Source organism: Pieris brassicae, chromosome 10 (assembly GCF_905147105.1).
Source record: "Pieris brassicae chromosome 10, ilPieBrab1.1, whole genome shotgun sequence".
NCBI classification, from domain to species: Eukaryota; Metazoa; Arthropoda; class Insecta; order Lepidoptera; family Pieridae; genus Pieris; species Pieris brassicae.
The window spans coordinates 8,999,642-9,026,242 of NC_059674.1; the positions used below are offsets into that span (position 1 = coordinate 8,999,642).

At 39.3% G+C, this 26,601-nt stretch overlaps 1 protein-coding gene across 4 annotated transcripts; it reads left to right on the forward strand.

Moving 5' to 3' along the window:
• Window positions 1-56: 56 nt before the first annotated feature.
• Window positions 57-25,150, forward strand: LOC123714891 (maternal protein tudor-like). 4 transcript variants are annotated; one of them, XM_045669537.1, is made up of 12 exons: window positions 57-2,264; window positions 2,878-3,084; window positions 9,610-9,779; window positions 11,211-11,234; window positions 11,855-11,983; window positions 12,982-13,104; window positions 16,438-17,534; window positions 18,975-19,123; window positions 20,002-20,160; window positions 20,794-20,960; window positions 21,512-21,747; window positions 22,199-25,150. In XM_045669537.1, the coding sequence occupies exons 1-12, from the start codon at window positions 378-380 to the stop codon at window positions 24,628-24,630; spliced, it is 6,780 nt and encodes a 2,259-aa protein (XP_045525493.1). In that variant the 5' UTR covers window positions 57-377; the 3' UTR covers window positions 24,631-25,150. The 4 variants fall into 4 exon arrangements, with proteins under 4 accessions (XP_045525493.1, XP_045525492.1, XP_045525491.1 ...); XM_045669536.1 differs by having other exon boundaries at window positions 9,613-9,779; window positions 11,211-11,288; XM_045669535.1 differs by having other exon boundaries at window positions 58-2,264; window positions 11,211-11,288.
• The last annotated feature ends 1,451 nt before the right edge of the window (window positions 25,151-26,601 follow it).

Genomic DNA, 26,601 nt, shown 5'->3' on the forward strand with positions numbered 1-26,601 from the left:
GATTCTGAACTTTACCAAAATGTGATTGTTAATCTGGTAAAATCCTTATTTTAATACCGTAAACTAGTATTGCTCTGGGTAATAAGTCTGTGCAGTGTACGTATTATACTATACTGTCTAGTGTCTAGTATAGTTTGTGCTTCAGTCTTCTGTTATCTATATGTCTCTATAGTTCTTTAAAAGTGTAGAAAATATTAAAAATCTTCAAAGCAAATTTGAATCGTGATCATTGATCAGAATTATTCTTAATAATTTAGTAACTGGTGTTAACATTTCTTCGTTATCAAACCTAGTTTTATACAAACTTTAGTTTATTCACGCGTAATGTGTTTTAACTAGTATTTCTCTTTTAAAAATCCTGAGATAAACAACAAAAAATGGCTTTGCCACCAGACGTGCAGCGGTCCTTTCGTCTTTTTGTTACCCATGTGGATGGAGAGGGTTTTTTTCTCAAAATAAGCGGACAACTTGACCAACAATCGTCACTGATGATTGAAAGTTTACTTAAGTTGGCTGTTGAAAACCTCGAAAGTGGAATTGGAGCGGTCCCACCGGGAACGCCGGTACCTGAGGGCGTTGTGTGTGCCGCGAAATACAAGGATGGAATATATTATAGAGCTAAAATTATAAGCATTAAAAACATTGCTAACGGTTTAGTAGGAGTGCATTTTATTGACTATGGTAATAAAGATACTATTTCGCTCAGCACCATTAGGTATCTAAATAAGTATGATCCAATGTTACTACAAATACCAGGACAAGCCTCTGATTATTATCTTTCACGCCTTATCCATGAGTCTGGACGTTGGGATGACTCTCTGTTATTAAAATTACAAAGTCTACTCTGCTATGCTGAATATCCAGCTACTATTGATGCTACTACACGAACAATTCCTGTTATATCAATTCAATTCAAAGGAAATGATTTATCAAGTCATCTTGTATCAAACAAGTTTGGTATGGCTTTACCTATAGAGAAACAAGAATTTCTGTTATTGCAGGTAGCTGAGAATCCACTTATTCCTAATTGGTCTCCGACAATAATGAATGATTCACCAGCTTATCCTGAACATGTACCATTTTTACTTAATCAGAATTTTCCCAATCCTGCAACAGCTATGCGACAAAATACTTCTGTCTCCTATTCCACAATTCCACCTCCATCTATGGTAGCTCAGAGACTCCTAGTTAACCGAGCTTCGAGGAATACTGTAAATTTAAAAGCACCCATTCGACAACCACATCAACCTTATTCTCCAGCCCCAGCAGCAGTTTCTTCTACATCTGCACCTATGTCTCTATCCAAAAGTCCGCCATCGCCAAAAAAATCAAATACATACAAGAGTAGACTTCTTGAAATTAACTCAACACATAAAGTCTTTGTATCATATGCTGAAGAAGGGCCAGAGTTATTTGCTGTGCAACTAGCAGTAGATGCTAATAAACTACAAGAAATGATGGACGACATAAACAGGAGACCACATAGCAGTCTAACAGAGCCACCTATGATTGGTACTGTTTGTCTGGGAAGAATGTCTGGAGATAGAGTAATTTGTCGAGCTATAGTTATGAACCTTTCAGGATCACAATGTAAACTATTCTTTGTGGATTTTGGTGATACAGAGATGGTATCATACTATGATATATTTGATATACCAGAAGAGTTTGTTAAACCAAATGTATTTGCTATGAGGTTTTGTTTGTCTGGTGTAAAAAAGTTGGAAAAAGGACTACACTTAAATGAGGCATTTAAACAGCTTTTAAATGGAAAGCTTATGACATTGAGAGTGGTTGCACCTGAAGGGCCACCTCTAATTCAGTATGGAGAACTGTACTTGGATAACAGGAATGTCTTAGATTTGTTGATGGCAAACATGAAAGATAAGTTACAATTTAAGTGGCTTGATGCGTTACCACAGAACAGTAAACAATCAGTATTAGTGTCTTATGTTGATAGCTGTATTAAATTTTACATTCAATTATCGGACAATATAGACACCTTAAATGCTGTAATGGAAGCAGTCAAAATTCACTGCGAAAATACATCAACACCTGGACCTTTGCCAATTGGGTCTGTTTGCTGTGCAAGATTTCCTGAGGACGCCAATTGGTACAGGGCAATGGTTAGGGATACCAAAGGAGAAAGAATAATTGTTGCATATGTTGATTACGGGAATGAACAGGAAGTGGCTGTAGCAGATATTAGGACAATTACACCAGACCTAATTCAGTTACCAGCCCAAGCCATGAAATGTGCCCTAAAAGTAAGTACTCAAACATTGTTTTTGGAACTTAAATTGTTAAACTTATATATTTATTTTTAGTCTTGATTTTTCAGAGGTGTATAAACACCTCAAGTACAATTATTTATATAAATAAATAATTGTACTTTTGACTTTTTCATCTTGTTCTATTTTGTTTTACTTCCATATTTTTAAAGGTATATGTAACACTGGAGAAAGTTAATTTTTCTCTAACTGTTCTGTATTCTAGTGAAAGTAAATCTTGTCTTGAGAAATATTAAAATTTATAGTAACAAAATGGATTGAGATTTATTGATAATTGAGATTGATCACATTTTGACACATGGATGGTCACTAAGTCTTAATTGTAATTTCACCCTTAAAATATATATTTTTATTTTATTTGAACAACATTTAAGACAATCATTTCACTGCAAAATACTAACAACAAAAAAGATATGAATTTTTGAAACCTCGCTGGCAGTAAACATTAAAAAAACACAAAAAATTGTAACACGAAAACTACAAAAATCGCGGAACATGGGGGATTTTCGTACAGCCCCAGGTGTGAAGAATCTAAAAAAATTTTATTGACGTCACTGTTGTATATTCATCCTTAATTTTTTTTAAACAGGGCTATGAAGACAAAGCTGTAGAAAGCAAGACATCAAACCAACTCGAGATGTTGGCATTAGAAAAAACATTGATGGTTCATGTGGTTGGCATGTATTCTCATGATACAATGCTAGTAACATTGGTTGATGATACAGTATCGCCACCTTTGGATATTGCCAGGCGCATGAACCAGTTATCTCAACCACGAAGCACTGGAAATGTTGAGGTAAGTCAAATATAAAAGTTATTTAATTATTCTTTTTGAATTTTTAATGTTTTGAAAATAAACAGGAATTGCTTTGGAAAATTCGATTATTTCGGCTTGGTTTTGCTTTTTTTCTTTAACCTGTCCAGTAATTCACAAATATTTCAAGATTCATTGATATTGTTACTAGCTAGGGGATCGGATAGAAAATGCCGTAGATTTATTCAAGGGTTTATTTCTTGGTAAATTAATGAGGAATTTATGAACACAAATTATTCGCAAAAATGCACTTATAACACACAAAAACAATCACTAATTACTTCACTTATGCACACTTCACACAGTACTGTATCACTTGTATTCACTTTATTAGCACTTTATCGCTTCGGTGTTTATCTCTTGATATCGCATTCGAAACTAAAGGTCGCGTTTCGGCTCGCTTATATATCCCTGGGAATAATCTTGTACAATATTCGAGAACTCTCTAGGCAGGCTTGCAACTGAGTAGCGATTGCACAATTCTAGAACGTCCGCACTCTGTCTCTTTCGCACATTGATCCGTCCTTGTCGTACGGCGTTCTAGAGTGCTCAGTCTAGCTTCGAGAAGGTTCTAAGCTTCCCTCTCTCTTTCGCCCTTGTCTCACACGTAGAAAATTCGGTCTAGAATATTCCTTCATCAAAGGGGTAAGGTAAGGCAAGGTAGACTGGACTCAATTTCCGCACTTAGACGCGTAGTCGGTCCGTTGTGCGTAGAAGCCCTGGCTAATTTAGCCAGCCCAACTCCTTCCAGAAGCACAGAAGTCTCCCGGGCACTTCACAGGCTTCGCGGAGCGACCTCACTGTTCCGAGGATTTTTGTACGTTGATTAGCCACAGCCTCGCATTCCAGGACTACGTGGGTGACTGATTCCTCTGCGCTGAAACAGCCTCTGCACAAGGGGCTGTCTGTTGCGCCTAGGACGAAAAGATGTTTGTTAAGGAGACAATGGCCCGTGATTGTCCCTATCATTGTTTTGAGATTGGTTCTGTTCAGGTTTAGAAGTCGGTTAGTAAGTTGCGGGTTCACCGAGGTTTCAGAGCCATTTTGGACGGTTTGCAATCTACACTTCGCGACCATCGTTGATTCTGGAGTACAGTGGATCTCTGGCGAATCCAGGTTCGAACTAGCGAGAAGGGCAAGGGGAGGAGCGGATGCGGGCCAGCAGGCATCATACCAGAGCCTCTTCTCGCAAGCTCGTCGGCTGCATCGTTGCCGAGAGAGCCACTGGGTCCCTTAATCCACTGTAAGGTAACTCTATTTGTTAGAGCTATTGCCTCCAGTGCTTCGTGACACTCCAGTATTAATTTGCTGTTTGTGTTTTCGTTACCGAGCGCCATCAGCACGGATGCACTGTCCGATATGAGCTTAATGTAAAAGTCATTGACTCCCATCCGCTGTACGGCTCTGGCTGCTTCGGTTAGAGCGACACATTCACATTGGAAGATTGTGTTTTGTGTGCCCAGAGGTAGGTGTACGTTGATGTTGAGATCAAAGGAGAAAGTACCAGCGCCTGAGCCACACCCTATTTTTGAACCATCAGTGTATATACGTAGCTCATTCAGGGGCGACTGATCCTGCTCTTCTTCTCTCAGTTGTATAAGATATTTCTTGTTGAATATTAATTGATTAGTGATTCTGTCACATGGCGCAGCTATAAGAGGTTGGTACTCTATTGCCCTGTTGAGAATCACTGTGTGTGAACTGTAGTGGTTTTTTCCCCATAGGTCCAATACCATAAGCCTGATGGCCGCTAGTGCTGCCTCCTGCTGTATGTGTAGGTCCAGAGGTAAGATTTGCAGGGCTATCTCCATTGCTGCGGTCGGAGTTGTTCTCATACAACCGCTAGCAGCGGACAAGGCAAGCCTTTGGAAGCGTCCCAGTTTCGTGATCGCCGTTTGAAGTTCAGATCTTGGCCACCAAACCAGGGCTCCATAGGTCAGCATTGGCCTGATTATGGTTGTGTATAGCCATAATGTTATTTTAGGCGATAAGCCCCATTTCACGCCTAGCATCTTTTTGCATTGATAGAAGGCGATCGTTGCTTTGCTCAGTTTGTGTTCTAGGTGTTTGTTCCAGAGCAGTTTACTGTCCAGAATCACACCCAAGTACTTTATTTCATTTTTGAGTTTGAGTTGTGTGTTGAAGAGTTTTGGAAGCCTGTGTGGTCCCAGAACCCTCCGGTTTGTAAAGAGTATTAAATCTGTTTTTGATGGGTTGACAGATAGCTCGTGCTTGTTGCACCATCTCTCAATTACTTTGAAAGCCCTTCCCATGAGATCGCATAGGGTACTTTCAAAGCTCCCCGATATCAAGATAGCTATGTCGTCCGCATAACCCACTGTGTAAAGGTTGCCAGCGTTGAGTTCTGTGATGAGCTCGTTAACTACGAGGTTCCACAGTAGCGGCGATAGGACACCACCTTGTGGACAGCCTCTGCTGACAATGCCCCGTGTTGTGGAATTAACAGTGAACTGTATAGCTCGTTGTTTTAGCATGTTGTTTATCCACCCTATCAGGGTTGGTGATACTCCACATGTAACGAGTGCTCTGGTTATGCTCGTGAAGTTTGTTTTGTCAAAAGCGCCTTCGATGTCAATAAATGCACCAAGGGTTGACTGTTTTAACTTCAGGGAGTCGCCAATGCGACACACAACGTTGTGGAGTGATGAATCCGTTGATTTGCCTGGGCTGTAGGCATGTTGATTTGGGTGCAGGAATTTGGATAGCGATACCTGGCTACGTATTTCCAGATCTCCAAGCCTCTACATTGTTTTTAACAGGAAAGATGTGAGGATTATGGGTCTGAAGGATTTCGCCTGGGTATAGTCCTCTCTGCCTGGTTTTGGGATGAATATTATTTTCACTTCCCTCCATTTCAAAGGTATGTAGCGGTGGGCTATACATGCTCGGAAGATTGAGACAAGATAGTCCACCAAAAGGTTTCCACTCCATCTTAGTAGGCCTGGGAAGATGCCATCCAGGCCAGCCGCTTTGAATGGTAGGAAGGAGTTGATTGCCCATGTTACTTTTTCATTTGTGATTATTTTGTGAGCTACATTCCAGTCTGAGTCGGTGGTGGCTCTTTCTGAATAGGGTTGCCATGCCTGGTCGTTGGCAATTATGCAGCCTGGAAAGTGTGTTTCCATCAGTAGTTCACATGTTTCTGCATCGGTTTTTGTAAATGATTTATCAGGTTTTTTAAGACAACCGATCGAGTGATAAGGCTCACTAGAGAGGCATGATTTCACTCTGGTTGCCTGGTTGTTGCTTTCAATGCTGGTGCAGAAGTGTCTCCAGCACTCTTGCTTCCTAGCACGTAAAAGTTTTTTGAATCTTCTTCTCGCGATTGTGTACTTGTCCCAGTCGGCAGGTAAACGAGTATTACCTGCTCTATTGAACAGCTTCCTGACCTTCTTTCGGTGTCTCTCCAGTTCGGGGCACCACCAGTTATGTCTACTCCCCCACCTAGGCATGGTAAGGGGACACGACCGTTCAAAGCTGGTCAGGAGTAGGGACGTTAGGTTATTTACATGTTTGTCTATGTCTTTTACATCAATGGTGGTTGGTATTGTTAGTTTGCTTACCTCTGAGCCGATTATACTGTAAAATTTTACTGAATCAGTTCTCCGCGGTATGCGTCGTGGTTGTGGTTTAGGTAGCTCCCCTTTGATTGCAAAGCGGATCCACCTGTGATCTGAGCATGATAGCTCTCTGGAGACATGCCAGTCCTGTATGTGATCTGACAGACCAGAGGTCACCATTGTTAGATCGATTATGGTTTGCGAGCGTGCGTTGATAAAGGTTGGTTCAGAGCCGCTGTTTGCTAAGATAAGATTATTGCTAAGAATGAAGTTAAGCATATTCTCACCTCGAGCGTTGGTATTTTTACCCCATACCGTGTGGTGCGCGTTGGAGTCTGCTGCGATTATAAGCTCCAGTTTCTCCCTCTCACAGTAGTCAGCCAGAAGGCCGAGTTCTGGAGTGGGCACGTCCTCGTCACCCGGTAAGTAGGCGGACGCCAGGACGATGTCTGGATGTGCGTCCCTAGGTAACCTAATGGTTGTAAGGTCCCTTGAACACAGTTCGTTAATTAGGTATGCTGGTACATGTTTAGGTATGATAATGCAGGTTCTTGGGTTAGTTACGGAGGTATCCAGCAAAAGTTTACCACCGGTGTTACCCAGGCCGCATATCTTGCCATTCCTGATCCACGGCTCCTGGATCGCGGCAATGGTCTTCGGGTTGGTCTCCAGCAGTCTGCGTAGTGAAGCCGACGCTGTTTGGCTGTGCTGGAGGTTGGTCTGGATAAGGTCAGTCCGGTTAGGGGGAGGAGCGCAAACAGCTGTCGCTGAATTCACTCCCCCCTGTCTCCTGAAAGAACTCGTCATCCGAGGTTAGTTGCACCGGTGAGGATGGTTGTTGAACTGTCTCCATGGGGACGTTTGCCTCGGCGACCGCGGCTACCTCCGTCGTTGACGAGGGCGGCTTTGGCCCCGAGAATCCCGTCCCCGATGTACTGGCAGTGGTTACTGTGGCGGCAGCTACCTCTGAGGGTTCATCCTTTTCCAGAATTCGGATATAGATGTTCCCCAGATCAGATAGTAGATGCGGCGTTCGTGTGCTTTGATCTTTGAGATCTCATACTCCGGAACACGAAGGAACAGAGATACGCCTGTCGGGTCCTGTGTTCTACGTTCGTGAGTCAGGGTCCAAGATCTGATGTTTTGACCACCAGTTTGGTGTCCGGTATCGGATTGTTGATGACATCGCATGCTCCGGTAAGCCATCCCAGTGTGTAGGTATCCTCGCACCAAGTTTTGAGGACACCATCTGAGAAGTGGGCTCTACTCCGGAATCTGATGTCGTTGGGTTCAGTTGCTAACCCTAGATGCTGCCGCATCCGCGTAACTGGCCGAGGTCCCTGGCTTTGTTGGGTTTAACCCTTTTACTCTCCCCAGTCGGTGTCACGGTTTCCTCCGGCCGATCGCGTTTCTGGCCCTTTGTTTGTTGTTTGGTTGATTTTGGGTTTTTGGTTTGGTAACCCCCTCTAGGTTCCTTACCGCACTTAGAGCCAATAGGCTTGAGCGCGGCAGAGGACCTAGTCGGCTTCGGTGCCCTTTTCCTGCCTCCTGCAGTTGTGGTGACCGCGGGGGCAGTTCCAGGATTCTCAGGTAGCCTCTGAGAGCCGGTAATCAGCTGTTGCTGTTCCGACGCTATTTTGGCCTTCCTGAGCCGTTGCCTTTTTGAGGAGCTTAGGACCATTCTGGGAGTCGATTCCTGAATCGCTGATTTCAGGGCCGACATGTCCATGGTCGAGGTTTGTGCACTGGACGTGCTCACCGTCGCAGCCTCGGTCTTCCGCATCGATCTTGCTTCGATGCGGACGCAGACATTGCTGTATCATCCTTCGGAGTTGCTATCTTCTGCTCGACCGACGCAGTCAGCCTGGCCGCAACAGTGGACGCATCCTTGTGCGGTGGTGTATGAGCTACCATTGGAGTGGGCACGGTTAAGGGTGCATCCCGGTTTGGCGCTTCCGCACGCCGCAAGAGAGTACGGAGCTGTTCGCATCCCGAGACGATGACGCAAACTCACCCCGAGTCCCGTGCCACGCCGACGGCCCCCCCCCCACAACCCGACTCTCGCTTGGTAGCCCTCTTACAGGATACCACAGCCGGTTGACCGTGGTCAGCTAATCCACGGCCTCCCGTGTGAGGGGAAATCCAGACCAAAGAGGTGTGTTGTGTGCAGCGCACAACTGTACCGGCGCACTACTCCACTCAACCTCCAGGACTCCTTCATCCCCCCGTACGGGTCCCCGCGCACGGCACAAACACGCGGGAGGTCATTTACTGTCCACCGTCCTTTTATTTTGGATGATGAACTCGCAAGGACATGACCTCTACATCCCTGCAAAAGTTCGCTTGGTGGTTTTAGTTACGTCTAATACATAGGGTATTAGACCAAAAACAGGGTTGGCAACCTCGGGAAGGTTAGTCCACCAAACTTGCCTTGGGGATCACAGCGACCTGCGCTACCCCCAAGACCACGCCTCCCTACCCATTAGAAGGATGTGGTAGGGTGGGTTTGCACCTATGCTACCATGCTAACGCAAGCATGTCGTGCTGGGAACCGTAGAAACATAGATCCAAACCAAACCCCATCAAAGGGGTATAACTAGGCCTGAAAACGGGTCTCCTGAAAACTGCGCCACTCGACTACACATGACTGAAACTGACTGAAAAAATGTTTCAGCGTCCTGAAAACTAGGGTAACATTTTGGAAATTAAAAATTTCTAATATGTGATTGACCCTCTCCTCTCTAAGTAGCGGAAAAATCTAGAAACATTGCAGTCGACCCGTCTTTGTAACAATATATATTATGCTACCTATATGATAAATATTAAATTAATTATAAAAGGATTGTTTCTTGAATTCATTTGAACCAAATTTTAATTTTTGTATTACTAACTAACTGGTAGAATATATGTAGACTTATTAATACAGAAGGTGTCGCCTCTGATACGCAAAGAAGCTCCAGAGTTCAGTTCGCCAGAAGGCAGCGTGCCTGATGATGGACGTAAGAAGAGTTTTCGAAGGGAAAAGAGTTTCAAGGAAGAAAGGAAACGAGATGGCGATGAAGAGTTTGGACAGCGAGGTAGCAGCTTTAGAGGGAGGTTCGTACTTATTTTATATAAAAATTAATGAAAAACATATTATATGATTATACATGATTTTGTTCGCCTTCGAGCTGTAACAGCTAAATCGATTTGAAAGGACAGACTCAACGTTTGTTTTTCTTCATTGTGCCTATTTTGGTAATACGAAATTCAGATCTTTACTCAAATAAAAATAAATAAAATACTAAGAAATGTATTTGTCCCATTAAATTTTGAAATAAAAAAGGGCAAAATAATTATTTTAGAAGAAACTAAAATGTTTATTTGAAAGTAACCAAGACAATAACGTTATAGACGATATACTGCACGATATCAGGCCGATTTGCAATTAAAAATAGCGCATAGCTAGTCATACTTTACGCGCGTAAGCGAATTCAGTTAACTTTTTCACGAACAGCAAAAAATTATTGCTTTGAGTCATGTCCATAGAGCTATTACGCCATAGAGCAGTCTTTCAGACAATTATTACGTATATTATCATTAGAAACAGTTCAAATTTATAACTATAAACTTGTTATTTTTAAAACGATATTTCCTATTAAATCCTAGAATCAACTAGGAGGAATAAATATTATTATGAAGTATTTAATACGAGGTGCCATGTTACGGTTTTAACAATACGTATTAATGAATTTAATGATATATAATTGCAATGTTTTGCGAGGTGAAAGTAGAATAGAGACTTTCTATATCAACGAGTAATAAGGGAGCGTTCAAGTATTACGTAATGAATTTTGGGAGAGGGGGTCCTTTTGTAAAGCGTTACGATGCGGGACGGGGATTGAATTACGCGTTATTGTTAATATTATTTTCCATTTCCAGTACTTTACACCACATAATGGTAAGTTTTAGGTTTAAAGAGTCACTGGAGTTGGTCAGGAAACGTTACGGCGCGTTTCATGGGGGGGGGGTCAAGAATCTTCAAAAATTGCGTGACGTAATACTTGAACGCTACCTAAGTTATTAATAATAAGGATGGTATTGCAGCAATAGGGTTTTTATAATTAAATAAATTAGTAGACCTCTGTTGGTTGATTTGTTGCTACTGTTGATATTTATGTATTCTGCGATGTTTTCAATACCAAAATGAATGTAATTCATCCCTTATACAGCCATTCTTTATTTTGTAAGTCGTAGGAAAAAAATTAGAAGTGAAACAAAACAGTTGAAAATCATACAAATTAAATAACTGTAATTTAAATTAATTAATGTACACATTGTCTGCGCGTCTTGTAGCAAATTTTGAGCCCTGCCGGTTGCTCTAATTCTTAATATCTCTACGGGTCATTGAACTGTCTTTAATTCAGTCGAATTGAGATTCGACTGAATTTAAGACGTTCGTAACATGTTTAGACGTCGTAACAGGTAATAATTATAATATAATATAATACCGTGTAAGTGAGAATTGAGTGTTAAAATTTTTTTTAGAGACCAGAAGGATGGCTTTGACAGGTACGGTTCTGGACGCTTTGGCGATAAACTTTCTAAGCCCGACAGAGGTGATAGGTAAGCAGAGATCACTATTTGATAATTGTTGTGAATTGGAAGGTCTTTATTTCTATAAGAGCAGTGTTGGTCTAGTGGCTTCGTGCGAATCTCATCCTTGAGGTCGTAAGCACGAATCCCGGCTGTGCACCAATGGACTTTCTGTCTATGTGCGCATTTAACACTGTTACGATGAAGGAAATTATTGTGAGGAAACCTTCAGAAGGCCTAGGACCAATTTGACGGCGTGTGACAGGCTCAGAAGGCTGTGTAAGCTTTTCCCTATTAGAAAAAACAAATGATCACTAAAGATTGACAAAACTGAGGCCTAGACCTAATTGTTTGGTCCTCGTTACGTATGCATAAGTTAGGTAATACACTAAAATACTTTTAAAATAACTTTGAAAGAAAATACATTTACTCTTAGAACTCATTCAAAATTATATCCTAATTTCTACAAGAATTATGTGAAGCGGCGGGAACTTCATGTGGGTCACGGATCGCTGATCTTGGTGTAATATCCATGCTTTAAAAATGTTTTAATGTACGTAATAAGTCTATCTAAATTCATTCTGTATTTATGTCAGACGCGGTGGTAGACGTGAAAACCAGTTCTCCCCGCAGCCAGCATCAACGGAAGAGAGTTGGGAAGACTCATCCACTCCGTCAGTTCAGTCGCCGCCGCTCAGACAGAACAGGGAGAACCATAGAGATAAGTACGTCATTTTTACAATATGTTGAACAAAACGCTTGCCCCGGGGAACATAGTCGTAAATCACTATTACTGACTGCTTTAATGTATTTACTGTTGCCTTCCTTGGGTGATGTACTATAATTGTACATTTTTCAGAATTTTAGGAAAAAAAATTACCATAAAAACATGACATCGTTCTCTAAAGAAATTATCGTTTACAGAATTTTAATTTTCTGAAATATATCTCAATAACCATAAATATAGTTTTCGTTTAGATTGTAATTCTACCAAATAATCGTAAAGGTTAATTTGACAGTTGAAAAACTAATAAAGAGAATATATCTCTGGTTTACCAAGGCTCTATGTCAAATCGTCAAAAAAATAAGCTTTCATTTGTTACTTTGTAGTATATGTAATTTTCCACACCAGTTCAACTAAGGTTCCTCTTGAAGAAGGTTCTTTCTTGCCAGTTCTTCTTACCCCTAAATGTAAATTTACAATTAATTTAACTTCTTTTTGACGTTCATAAGTGTACTTGTTTACCGATACGTTAAACATATTTTGAGTTTGAGTTTGAAAAAGACGTTGCCGTATCATTTAACACCAGGTGAACCTGCTGCCCGGTGCCTCGTATTACATTTAATTTTTTTTATTATTATTATCCTTATAATAAGCATAACCTTCTTTTTTTTTCTTGAGCAAAATAGATTTCGCTTTTACGACTTTGTTCTCGGGGGCAAGCGAAAAGTTCATATATATATATATATATATTCAATATATTAATGTTCAAGTATTCTATGTATAATATAATGGATGATAGCGATTTATTTATGTATACTGTATTTTTAAATATTTGCTTTACGTGCGGTATTAACAGAAGAAAAATTATATTATATATATATATATATATATATTCAATATATTAATGTTCAAGTATTCTATGTATAATATAATGGATGATAGCGATTTATTTATGTATACTGTATTTTTAAATATTTGCTTTACGTGCGGTATTAACAGAAGAAAGTCTCGGCCAGACGAGAGACAAAAAGGGCCCAAAAAGGAGTCGAGTGTCGGTCGACGGTTGCGGCAAGCGACAGAAGTGGCGCAAGCGCATAAAAATGTTCAGGACAGACTAAAACGGTACAGAAGCCTTGCAAAAGCCTTGTCCTTTTGTGTTTATCACCAAGTTTCTGTATCAACACCTATCACTTTGGAAAGGACATTGCCCTACGCTCGAAGTTGTAATGTTTTATAATATGTCTAGCATAGGGAGCGTTCGAGTATTACGTAACGAATTTGGGGGGGGGCGCTCCTCCTGTAAAACGTTACGATGCGGGGCGACGCGTTATTGTTAAAAAAATAATCCACTATCCAAGACCTTACACCACACAATGGTAAGTTTTTGGTAAAGTCACTGGGGGTGGTCACGAAACGTTTTACTATTGGATACAGAAAACGTGACGGCACGTTTCATGTCAAGAATCTCCAAAAGTTGCGTGACGTAATACTTGAACGCTCCCATACACACTAGTTGCAAATTAAGCCAAACTAAACGTTTATCAATAAGGAACCATAACAAAATGTTTTTTTATTAGTTATATACAAGTATGGGCAATCTTCTTTTATATGCTAGAAGGATCTTGTTGTCTAAAAGACCGCTTCGCTTTACTTACACGGTTCATGTTGCACTGTTAATGTTCTACCCGCATTATGATTTTTGGCTCCATAGTTTTTCTTTAACTACGAAGGTTTTATGTTTTAAAAAAAATGTATACTCCTTTGTTTCTCTACAACGTTAGTTGGACTTTTAAATTATTTTTTGTAAATAATATTATTTATAACTAAGTTAACTTTTGTTATATCGGAATAGTTTTTACATGATCGACGTTCCTGATGTTTATTTAAAGTTTTTTGGCTTCCACGTGCGACTCTCATCCCTGAGGTCGTAGGTTTGATCCCCGGCTTGTACCAATGGCCTTTCTTTCTATGTGCGCATTTAAATTTCGTTCGAACGCTGAAGAAAAACATTATAGGGAAACCGGCTTGCCTAAGACCCAAAAAGTCGACGACGTGTATCAGGCACATGAGGCTAGGCACCTACTTTCTTATTAGATTGACAATGATCGTGAAACATACAGAAATCTGAGGCTCAGTACTAAAAATGTTGTGGCCACTGTTTTATTTATTTTTATAAGTTTTTTAATCATATCAGAGCATATATTTAAACCTATAGACCAAATAGGGTTGAATATTGCGTGTACTGTTAATAGAGATATCTATAATAGAGTTTATTAATAGAAAATAAAATTTTATCACGCAATATTCCGCTTCGATCAAAACATAGAAGGATTCTTATCGGGGCACGTTTCTCCATGTTTAATGTATAATTTTTATAAGGAACCTTCAGTAGCTAATTAAGAACGATAAAAAATTCCTTTATTCTTGTTCCTATATAACCAGGATTACATTAAGTCCATGTCATTATGTTTAACGTACACGACCTCTGACGGAGTGAAGGCCTCCACCAAATCCCTCTACTTGTGTCTTATCCTCGCCACTATTTTCTCATCCTTCCCTGCTATACCCTTTATCACACCAACCCTATAACGAGTTGTTTTCATCAATCGCGTCCATTTTTCTTTAATTTAAATATACTTCAAGTAATGGTAAAAGTTATATGTTGATTAAACCCTATATTTCTATTCTATGATATTTGTGTAAAGATTTTAAAAAAATTGTCTAGTCTGTATTGTGTATAGCTAATTAGTACCAAGAGTTTGACAATATCATATGCTGATTAAAGAAAACCATACTAGACAACCTTTTCTAGGTTTTCTGTATGTTAGGTAGGCACGACGGTTTTCTCACGATTTTTTTCATTACGAGCGAGTTAAATGCGCACATATCAGGGATAAGTGTTGTCCTGTTTTTTTATTCTGCGTATAATAGATGAACGCGTAATTTCAATTACAATATCTGAGTTCGGTGAATTGGAATATGTACTTTGATAGCTAATGATGTGTGTTGTTACGCTTCAATTGAACATAATTATGAATGCAGTTTCAGAAACTTTCAGAAAATGTTCCAATTCTTTTCAAGAATTTGATGATATTCTAGGTTTAAACTGAGTCAATTTTAGAAGAACAACACAATTTTATGTAATTTTTTAAATAAATGTATTGACTAATAGTGGAACACATGTCGAAGAAAAATTATCTAATTGTAAATCCCTCTCGATACACTTGAACACCGTCGTCGTCGAACCAATTCGACTTAGGAGAAGAGCGCGTACCAATTTTTAAAAGGCCGGCAACGCACTCACGAGCCCTCTGGCGTTGAGTGTCCAGTCACACATCACACACACAATAACATCAGGTGAGACCCCTGCCCGTTTGCCTTCTGTAATATATTTAAAAAAAAACAAATAATTTCTTTAACATCAGATCACGTTTAAGAGCAGTTGTCGTATAATTACCACACGCCTTCAATATTTATATATTTAAAAATGTTAGATAGATAATGTACGCTACATTGAAAACCGGTGAATGAGTTTCCAGGAATCGGTCCAGACTTCTGTAACAGTGAGATAAACAATTTCACTTTTCTTCAGCTTTTCGTCATATCACGTTCATGTTTGGTTTTAAAATACTTAAAGTATTCATCAAATCTTGATATATATCTTGATTAAACGTTATATGTATTTGTCGATAATAAAACATATGTAAAGAATTTCTTTAACTTTTTGGCTAATCCGAATTGATTGGAATTGAATCCTTACTTAATATAATTGTAATTATCAGTATTGTAAAACGTATTGGCCGAAATCACTCGTCCCCATTTGTTTGCCGACACGCTTGGCTGACGAACATCGAACGCTACATTTTTGTATAATTATCAACGTTTCCATTTATTCCTTTAGCGAATTTCACTGCAACTTGGTTTCACTGTATGATATATGTTTCATTTGTAAAATTGTTGCTTTCAGTTTCGTCAGCATTCAATTATAATTAATTAGTTTTATTGCATCGTTTTAACTAAAGCCTGTCTTTTATCACACACGTAATGCATAAACACAATTTGATACAAAAATAGGTTTTAGTTAAAGAGTGATGAGATGATTATATCTAACATACCAGCTAACTACGAAATTTAATGACTAAATAGCAGCTGATATTAACAAAAGTAAGAAATAACTGTCTCACAGCTTTGTGGACAGTTAGTTTCTAATCAATGACTCTAAGTGTAGCTGTTGAAACATTAAAAACCAGGTAAAAAGTCGATATAATTCTCAGAACTTTCCTTAGATCCTGGCTTACCTTAATCACACTAAAGTTAACTATTTCGAGTTGCTTAATAACGACTACTTCCTAATAAAGTAATGCATTTAACTCATCCATATAATCCACAATAACCTAAATTGTAATCTTAACCCACGCTATTTGTTACTAGCTTATTGAATGTTATTTTTTGCAGTGAGAGATTCAATCAACAAGATGACGAGAATAAGCCCGAAGAACGCAATAGGTTTCAAAAGTTTGACAGAAGAGAGAACCGAGGAGACAGACGTGACAATTGGGGGGACAAGAAGGAAAATTGGCATCAAAAGAGGGAGTTTAAAGACAGAGGAGATCGGGATTTAAGGGGTGAAAGAGGGGATAGGGGCGATAGAAGTGAAAGGGGAGATAGAGGTGAAAGGGCGGATAGAGGAGATAGAGGTGAAAGGGGTGATAGAGGAGACAGAGGTGAAAGAGGGGATAGAGGGGGCAGAGGTGAAAGGGGTGATAGAGAAAATAGAGGAGATCGATACGGGGGTAGAAGTAATTTCAATCCTAGAGATAGGGCGGATCGGTCTGATAGATCTTTTGGCTTCGATGATAAGCGATTTGAAAAGAGGTCGTACAACGATGATCGCACTGGCCGCGTGCCCTCGAAGAACCGTAGTTTTACCTTCAAGGAATTGACCGACCCAGTGTCTCTAGACACGCCATTCACTGAGCCGTCCGTAGAGATCGGTTCACAACAAGAGGTCTCCGTGACGTGGATTATATCACCCGAAAACTTCTATACCCAAATCCTGTCTTTGCAAGCGAAATTCCTCAAGATGATGCACAAAATACCGCAGCTGTACAAAGGTGTGAAGTCTTACACTGGAGATGTCCCCGTTGGAGCGTCAGTTTTGGCTCGTTATCCCACCGACGGCGTCCTCTATAGAGCCACCGTGGTCGGTGTCCAGCCGTTCTCGAAATTTATCGTTCGGTACGTCGATTTCGGGAACAAGCAGCTGGTCGACGCTAAAGACATCTGGCAGCTGGACAGAGAGTTGATGGAGCTTCCGAAAATGGCCGTTCATTGTTCCTTAGTGGGCGTGGCGCCTAATGATGGCGAATGGAAGGCGAATCCAGAGATAGATCTGTGTTTCAACGCTCCGAGATACCAGTGCATCTTCCAAGAGTTCGTTGATGAGCAATACAAAGTGTCTCTGTGGAATAATGGCGTTAGTATTGCTGATTCTCTAGTGGAAAAGGGTCTCGCGACGTTATCTGAACATCAGTCGTCTGTTACATTAAAAGGTACGTTAAAGTTTCTTAATTTGTATGTATGTATGTATGTGTTTTTCTATGGTATGGTTTTTACATATTGACGTAAGTATTATACAGGGCTGAGTACCAATGTACTGTCGGTCTTGGTGTGCATTTAGCATTCGCTCGAACGGCGAAGGAAACTATCGTGAGGAAACCGGCTTGCCTTAGACACAAAAAGTTGACGTCGTGTGTCAGGCCCAGGAGACTGCTCACCTACTTGCGTATTAGATTGAAATTTGATCATGAAACAGTTACAGAAATCTGAGGCCTAGACCTAAAAAAGGTTGTAGCACCAATGAGTTTAATTTTTTTATACTGAAAGTGTCGGGGTTGCTTGGTAGTAATTGCTTAATAGCTATAAGTGTGAATAGCGAACTTTTCTTCGTCTAAATTATTTCCTTATGCTAAATAAAACAAAATCAAGTTTTTGAGTTACACAAATAAATATGCGAATCGTCCATCTTCGAGTTTTGAGCTTAACAATATATTTTGAGATTCATTTTCATTTATATATATAGACAGTAAAAAAACCTTTTATTGCTGATTCAATGGCAATTTCCTTAAATTAATTAATAAAATACCACAACTAAATTCATTTAAAATAATAATTTTCCACATATATCATATGACACGATTCACACGCGACCCTGGCCGACAAATTAATGTTAAAACGACAGCTTATTCTTAAGTCTTCATAATCTGATCCAATTATCAGCTAATCTGTTCCACTTATGTCTGAAAAATGGTTTAAAATTGATAATCTTCTACGAGTCTACGTAATTATGACTAATAAAAACGAACAAAACGAGGTATTATTATTTAATCACACACATACATACGAACACAAAAATATTATATTTATGTGTTTATATGTGTGAAAATCGCAGAGCATGCATGTACATCAACATATATGACACAACAAAATTAAAACATTGATGATTGACGACATATTGTATAAAATGAATACAAAAATCTATTCTTATTTATTTTATATTAATATAAGCGGCATATAGCAAGATGCACAGATAAAATATCAACTGTATAGACATTTGGAATGGACCACGGCGAGAAGAGAGCGGCTCAAAAAATTGCATAGAAGATAATGAATCATTACCATGAAGCGAATGGAGAAAGAAAGATGGATAGAGAAATTTGGAAAACTGGAGGAGGCCTTCCCCACTGAATGGTTTGATGGTGGTGGTGATCGATGTACTTAAAGAAGTTAGGATACTAGGATAACAAAAAAAAATCTGTAATAAACATACAACATATGTAACATTTGAAAAGACTGAAAAAACCGGGATTCATTATTATTATATTATGTTATGTTTATAATATAAACAAATACTTATTAAATTTTATCGATAGTTATTTGTGTTATCAACTGAGCCACAGTATTATATTATTTACGCCGCGGTATCTTTTCAGACGAAGCGATAGATCTCACGATAATCGTGGGTCAACAGATACTGTGTCGTGTGACTCATGTAGAGTCGTACGACAAATTTTACGTACAGCTTGATTTGGACAAGGCCGACCTAGTTGAGAGTGCCATCGCGGACTTTGATGCTAACAAGGTAAGGTACACATTACATATATCACTGGCTTCAGCTTCCGACTCTCATCCCTGAGGTCGAATGGACTCTCTATGTGCGCATTTGGCATTCGTTCGAACGGTGATGCAAGACTTCGTGAGGAAACCGACTCGCCTTTGACACAAAAAGTCGACGGCGTGCGTGGCACAGAAGGAAGATCTGCTTGCCTATTAGATTAACAAATGATTGTGAGACAGATATAGAATCAGAATACCTGAGGCCCAGATCAAAAAATGTGGCGCCACTGATTTTTTATTACTAGCTGGCCGGCGAAATACGTACCGCCTTAGTCAAGCTTGATATATTTTATTTAGTTTACACGAAATTCATTCTGAATGTCATGACATAATAGTTGCCAAATATTTGGTTGCATTCATGATGCAACCAAATATTTGGCAACTATGTCCATACTTTTTCATTTCTATATATATATTTAAAATCGACAATACGCCATTATCGTAATAGTTGTCGATTGCAAACCATTATTTAATAACCTTATTTAATTTGAGGGGAGAGATTCCGTATCGACGGAATGACATCATTCATCATCTTTGACAGTTACGAAATCCATGGACAGTATTGGAATTTTTGTCTTTTTTTTTAGTTATAAGTGTACGAACAAACCCGACTTTGTTTTAAGTGTTAAGATTTTAGATTACTCTAAACACTTAACTTTGACCACGAATTTTGTGATTCTTGTCACTTAAACCGTCTTGGATAAAAAATTCCAATAAAAATACCAGAAAATTCTATTTTCTATATAATATTGTAGAGTTTCTTTAAAGTCTGGCAGTCTCAGGTATTACCCATTATAATAGGTAATTGATATTAAATGGTTGGTTGCTATATATTTTTTCCAGCTTACACCCATTGCAGATAGAATAATGGACGGTATTCATTGTACTGTTAGACACGAGGGAAAAATATACAGGGCCATATTGGGCGATGTGTCAGATAGTACGTCTGTGGAGGCTGTGTTGCCAGATTACGGTAAAACCATTAGGACGTCAGCGGATAATGTAAGTTTTTTTTAATATATCTGAAAACGTGTGTTGGTATCAGGAAGCCGTTATTAAGAGATAAGTTTCCGGAAGCCTATTCCAGTCAGTTGCTACTCGTTTTGGAAGTTCTTTAGGGAATTCGTATTATATTGAGTGGTCCTCGGTTTTATAGAACTACCCCTCAAACGTGTGTTCTCAGTTAAAATAAAGAGCTTCTTAATTCCTAGAACAATATAGTGGATAGTAAGGATTACAAAGGTTTCAATTAGATTTTTTTTTTCATATTAAGTATCAAGTATTATCACTGTGTGGTTATAATGACGTGTCAGTTGTCAATATAAAAGGAATTAGAATTGGCATTGCGAACTCGAATCCAACTTTGAGTATCTTTCCAAAGTGCGATCTATGACTCCCGTATGTCAACATTTGACATATGACCATTTCAATTGGATTTGAAGTATTCCTATATGTCAATTGAATTAGACATATTCCCGTATTTCAGTTTTTTTTATATTGGATAATTACATCGAGTACCAACTCGATGAGGCGTGATGCCGATTTTTTTTAAAATTTTATTACATTAGTTTAGATAAATATGGCTTCCTGAACTCTTCACCTATATTGGATAATCATTTTCCACAATATTTCCAGATAATGATCCTCCCACCCGAGCTGAGTGTGTATTACTACCAGTCCCTGCAATGTTCTCTCAACAACTACACAGCGGCCTCCAAAATACTTATGTCATTAGAGGAACTCAAGGCTCGACTCGTTGGGAATACGTTCATTATTTATATCAATGATGTTGATGGAATATGGTATGATTTTTTAATGATGAATTAAAGTATTTCTGTAAAAAGACATACATATCATTTATTACTAACAAAACACACACAGAAACACATAAAATAACAATAATCAATGATAAAAAAGAAAAAAAATGAGAGATAAGAAAAACGTATTTACATTTTTTTTAAATCGGTTGTCTGTAAAGTCGACTTACTGACGGTAGTTGATCGTGACGACGTCATACAATATACTGATGGAATGGTTGCTTCTTGAAAAGAAAAAAATAATTTTATTTGTTTGATAGATATTTTGTATGGATATAGAGAAAGAGGTAAATGGAAATCACAATTGAATTGATCAAGTTACATTTATTTGTACGCATAAATACAACCGATTGTGCCTCTTTGTCGCTCGTTCCGCGCTCTCGCTTGCACTTCAAGCCTTAAATGGAACGCCTCAGAGCGAGCGCCGCATAAGTCATGTTTTTTCGTGTGTGCTCCAAATAGCTTTAATCCGGTTAAAAAATTCTTTTCTTTCAAAATGTTTTATACCAATTTATATATTTAGAACACTTTTGCAGCCTCATATCAACTCTATACGAGCCGAAGACAGGTGAGAAGGTAGAAATTTTCGAACCCGACGAAGGCGCATACGACGAAGTAGTACCTCTATGTACTCGGGCTGTGTTTAACTACAACTTTGGAATGGCCTTCGTTTCTCATTTGGAGAACCTGAACGAGTTTTACCTGCAGCGGTCGTCGGATTCCGACAAGATCGCCCAGTTGTTGGGTCAGCTTTACAAGTTCTATGAAGAAGGTATGGGCTGTGACAGTATTGAATATGTTTTGATTGAACCTATGTCTCTTCATCGCAGCATAAATACCATTTGCCAGATAGAGACAAAAGACGTGTGCAATCAGACTGATTTAGTTTTTATGAATGAAGGGATTGTTTTTATTCAGTATTTGCCAGGACAACGCACATCCGTCCAAATGGGCGTATATTACATGTACATACGTAGTATACAGAGAAATTACCCAAATTGCTAAAACCAGATATATATCTCAAATTCAATAGTAAATATATTTTAATTTATATTTATTCTTGATCAAATTTCAAGTTCCCGTCATTATTAGGCTTATTGTATAATAGATTATTTGTTTAAATTGAAAATAAACTTTACTTTACATATGGGATATCGGTAGCTAATAATTATGAATATAGTGTAATTCTGCATTTCTTTAGTTCAAAAAATCCTCTGTTTTAGGAACTCCCGAATCTCTTACAAGTTTCGAAGCCGACACTTTATGTGTGGCAAAATCTACAGACGGCAACTGGTACAGAGCGAACGTATTGAGTGCGACCGAAGCCGAGGCCAAAGTGCAGTTCACCGACTATGGCAACTCCGAAACTATTCAAAAACAGTTGATTAAGAAGCTGGATCCCGAGTTCTACGAGCCGTGTTGCCTGGCGTTGGTGGCGAGCCTGGGCCTCGTGGCTGTGCAAGACGACACTCTCGCCAAATTCCAAGAGTGGACAAACGAGAATGAAGTACAGGTCACTTTGGCTTTCGGCTCCGACGGCTGGCTCGCCAATTTGAATCTCGACGGGGTCGACTTATCCCTGAAACTCATAAATGAAAAGCTAGCGGCGCCTCAAGTGGAGACGGCCCCGGTCGAAGAAGTGCAACCCGTCCAGGAACCGGTTCAACCGGTCTCCCCCCCAGAAGGATGCACCCAAGTTTACATCAGTCATATCGACAGCCCTGGCCACTTCTGGCTTCAAATGGCAGACAAAGTCGACAAAATTGAAGAAATCCAGGCGGAACTGCAGGCCAATATCGAAAGCTACCCCGAAATCGAGAGTAGAGAAATCGGCACATTGTGCGTGGCGAAATATTCCGCTGATGACCAATGGTACCGAGCCGAAATACTCGACTCGGATTCCGACATCACCACTGTGAGGTTCGTCGACTATGGAAACACGGACGTTCTCGATAACCAACCCGGCCTCATTAAAGTTATACCGGAACAGTTGAAGGCGATCGAGCGATTCGCCATCAAATCGAGTGTCAACGCCGTCCCCACGGGAACCGGCCAATGGTCGGAGCCGTCTTCGGACCGCTTCACTCGACTCGTCGGCGATTTGTCGCTGCCGGTTGACGCGCTGATCGTTCTCAAAGACGTCACCACATACGTCGATATTTTCGTCAACGGCCAGAACATCACGGATAAACTAGTCTCCGACGGCCACGCGACGCGATCGGAGCAGACGGAGTGCGGCGATCTCCCGTCTTGCTTCGCCAGTCACGTCAACTCCCCTTCCGAGTTCTGGATCCAGTTGGAGACCGCCACCCCAGAGTTGCAAGCGATGGAAGCCGCAATGGTGGACGCGGAGAACTTCCCGCCACTCGAATCTAAAGAGGAGGGCCTCTTGTGCGCCGCTAAGTACCCGGAGGATGGAGCGTGGTACAGGGCCCAAGTCATAGTGGACGGCTCGGAAGGCACCGAAGTGCTCTTTATGGATTATGGGAATGCCTCCATGGCGAACGAGTTGCGCAGTCTTCCCGATGATCTCAAAACCAGACCGGCGCTATCGAGAAAATGCGCCTTACAGAAGCCGAGAGAAATCAAGTCCTGGTCGCGGCGATCGGAGATTAAGTTCAATGAATTGGCGGCAGAGGGCGCTACCATTTTCAACGTGCAATTCATAGCGTCGGGAGACATATCTATTATAGAATTGTTTTTGGAAGGAAAATCGGTCACCGAAGAATTGGTCGGCCTCTGTGAAGAGCAACCGGAGAGGCCGTCTCCTGTCGGACAGGACTTGCACAGTAACGGGAAGATTTGCTATGTGAATACGTTAAACGAATTCTACGTGCAGTTGGACGACTCTGGAACTAAACTGGACAAAGTGACGGAGAGCTTAGACGACGGAGCGACTTTCGAAGCCGCTCCCGAGTTAAAAGTTGGAACAGTTTGCGCCGCTTTCTGGGTGGAAGATGCGAAATGGTATCGAGCAAAAATTCTCGAGTTTTGCGACGTCGGCTACCACGTGCAGTTTATCGATTATGGAAATAAGTCTAAGTGCGACGATTTCCGGCAGCTGCCTGAAGATTTAACGACGATTGAGCCACTCGCTAAAAGCTGTCGCTTAGCCGGTCTCACCGACGAGTCGGCGACGGACGAAACCGCCAAAGCAAAACTAGAAGACTACGTCGTCGATCTAGCGACATTCCAAATCGAGTTTCTAGATAGTACTACCGAACCGTCCTTAGTGAAGTTACTACTTAATGGCGAAGATGTCGTATCTTTACTTTTTTGCGAGAACAAAATCAAATTACCCGTTACACCGGCGGCCGAAGAAACTGACGAGGCAGGTGATTCTGGGTCACCTCGAGCAGATTTAGATGAAAGTATGGATAGTGCAAAAACTGTAATTGAAAACAGTGTTGAAATTGACAAAGTAAATGAGTTTCCTGAAACGGATACTATACCGGAAACGATTTCTAACGAGGACATTGTTACCGACAAAACGAATGATATTTCCAAAGATAAAGATACAAACGGTTTAAACGTCAGCGAAACGTCAAAGGAATTTAATGAAAAAACTTTAGAGCAAGAGGCGAAGGAAGAATGCAATAAAAAGCAAGAATCTCCTGAAAAGGCACAAACTGATGGTGCTCCTGTCGAGCCTTAAATTAACATTTAGATGCGAAGCATTTGTATATAAGATTCGTTTCATACATAAGTAACTTTTAGATTTAGAGTATATAAAGAACCATTTGATATCTGACTGACTGCGTTATCTAATTGTGATATAAACTTATGGCAGTTAACTTTATTTGCGTTTATATTCTTAAATACTAAAAGTATTTAGTATGCACCGTTTGCATACTCTTTTTGTTATTTAATGCGAGGATAGAATTTTATTGTTTAAGATTAAGAACATGTTATACCCGTGACGTTTTCGTGTCAATACTCATTGTGTTATTTTTATATTCAAAATGTGTGCATATTGTTTCTGTACATTCCCAGTTTTATCTCCTCTGTGCCTCCTTAAAACCTCTTTTAAATTATTTAAAAACCAAAATTAGTCACCTTTTGACAGATGTCTGTCACAGAACAGTGCTTCAGTTTTATGAATAAGGGTAGTGTTTAAGTTACAGCAGTAACGGCTGAAGTTTGTCCTTTTGTTGCTTTATAAAAATGATTATATATTTGAGTGTTTTATTTATTCAACTCTGAAGGCCAATTAATATGCAATGTATGATAATTGCTTACTAGTACGACTATGCCTTCGGGGTTAACGTTCTTCATGTTATCAAAACCGCTTCATTTATCTGGCCGTCGTAAATGCATATAACCCAGTGATTCTAAGTTTGAACCCGGCGAAACCTAGCCGTAAATATTTATCAATGAAACGAATGCATGAATTCATCAAAAATGTGTATTAGAAAAAAAGACAATGCACTGTACGCGTATTAATTTACACGATATTATTGCCTTAACTGAAATCAACCTTACCGGAAATAAATATATCTATCTCATTCGGTAATATTCTAGTTATTAAATGAAATACAGACTTAATGGTATATTTTATTTACATACTTATTTAAGAAATTTAAATTAAAGCATTATTCTCCTAACAAAACAATGGTTTAAAACATTTTTTTAATTATTAAAGTACAATGTGTCCTGACCAAGGAGGTTTTAATTTAATTTAAAATTTAATAGACCAATAACAGGCTTTTCCGATTTTGGCGCTATTTCGTACGAATACGAATTTGAGTAATATTTTGTTGAATAAAACTTTAGTAGCAAAAATGTCAAGCAACACCGAGGCTACTGATGAAAATTTAATTCCACCTGACATTCTAGAAACAGCTACGAATAGTCTTTTGCCAGAAAAATCAAGAAAAGCGTACGACAATGTTACCAAGACTTTATGACTTGAAAAATTAACAAAAAGGCTAACTCATTTTCCGAAAACGTCTTGTTAGCCTACTTTCAAGGGTTATCGGATAAATTTAAGTGTTCGTCCTTATGTTCTAAATATTCTATGATTAAAAGTACACTGAGTAAGTATATACAACGATTATATATTTATATTACCAAATATTCAAAACGTGTATCATTTCTGAAACGTAAATCACAAGGATATAAAGGGAAGCAAGCCAAGACATTTTCAGTTAAACATTTTATATTTCACTGAATATTTTTTTAAATGAAGCGATCGATAAATTATATTTTTCAACGAAGATATGAAGTATTGATTTATTTGATGAATAAATAAAAGTTAAATAGAATATATTAGTTAGTAAACGCCATCTCACTAAGTAATGGCTTTATACATAGATATTTACTAGCTTCATATTACTTAAGAACTTATAATATTGTTACAGATTGCACTAATATTTGGAATAATGCCAAAGACAGGAATTATATAACATTAAATTTAAAGACGTCGAAGTTTTTGAATCATCAATTAGTTAATATTTGGAACACAAAAAACAAAATAGACCTATCTTTTACCATAACGGTCAAATATTACCAAATATGTAAACAATACAACAACAACTGTGACCTAATTTATGTAACAATCCTTGCTTCTTTTTGAATTACATTTCTGGGAAATGCACCTAACAAAGAGTTGGTATTAACAAATTTG

What these genes read in the sequence shown, in the direction of transcription:
- LOC123714891 (XM_045669535.1), top strand. Translation starts at nt 378, where the DNA reads ATGGCTTTGCCACCAGACGTGCAGCGGTCCTTTCGTCTTTTTGTTACC. An exon ending in AAGCCCGACAGAGGTGATAG is followed by an intron (nt 11,289 to 11,854) that starts GTAAGCAGAGAT and finishes TATTTATGTCAG; the next exon opens with ACGCGGTGGTAGACGTGAAA. An exon ending in TTAGGACGTCAGCGGATAAT is followed by an intron (nt 20,161 to 20,793) that starts GTAAGTTTTTTT and finishes CAATATTTCCAG; the next exon opens with ATAATGATCCTCCCACCCGA.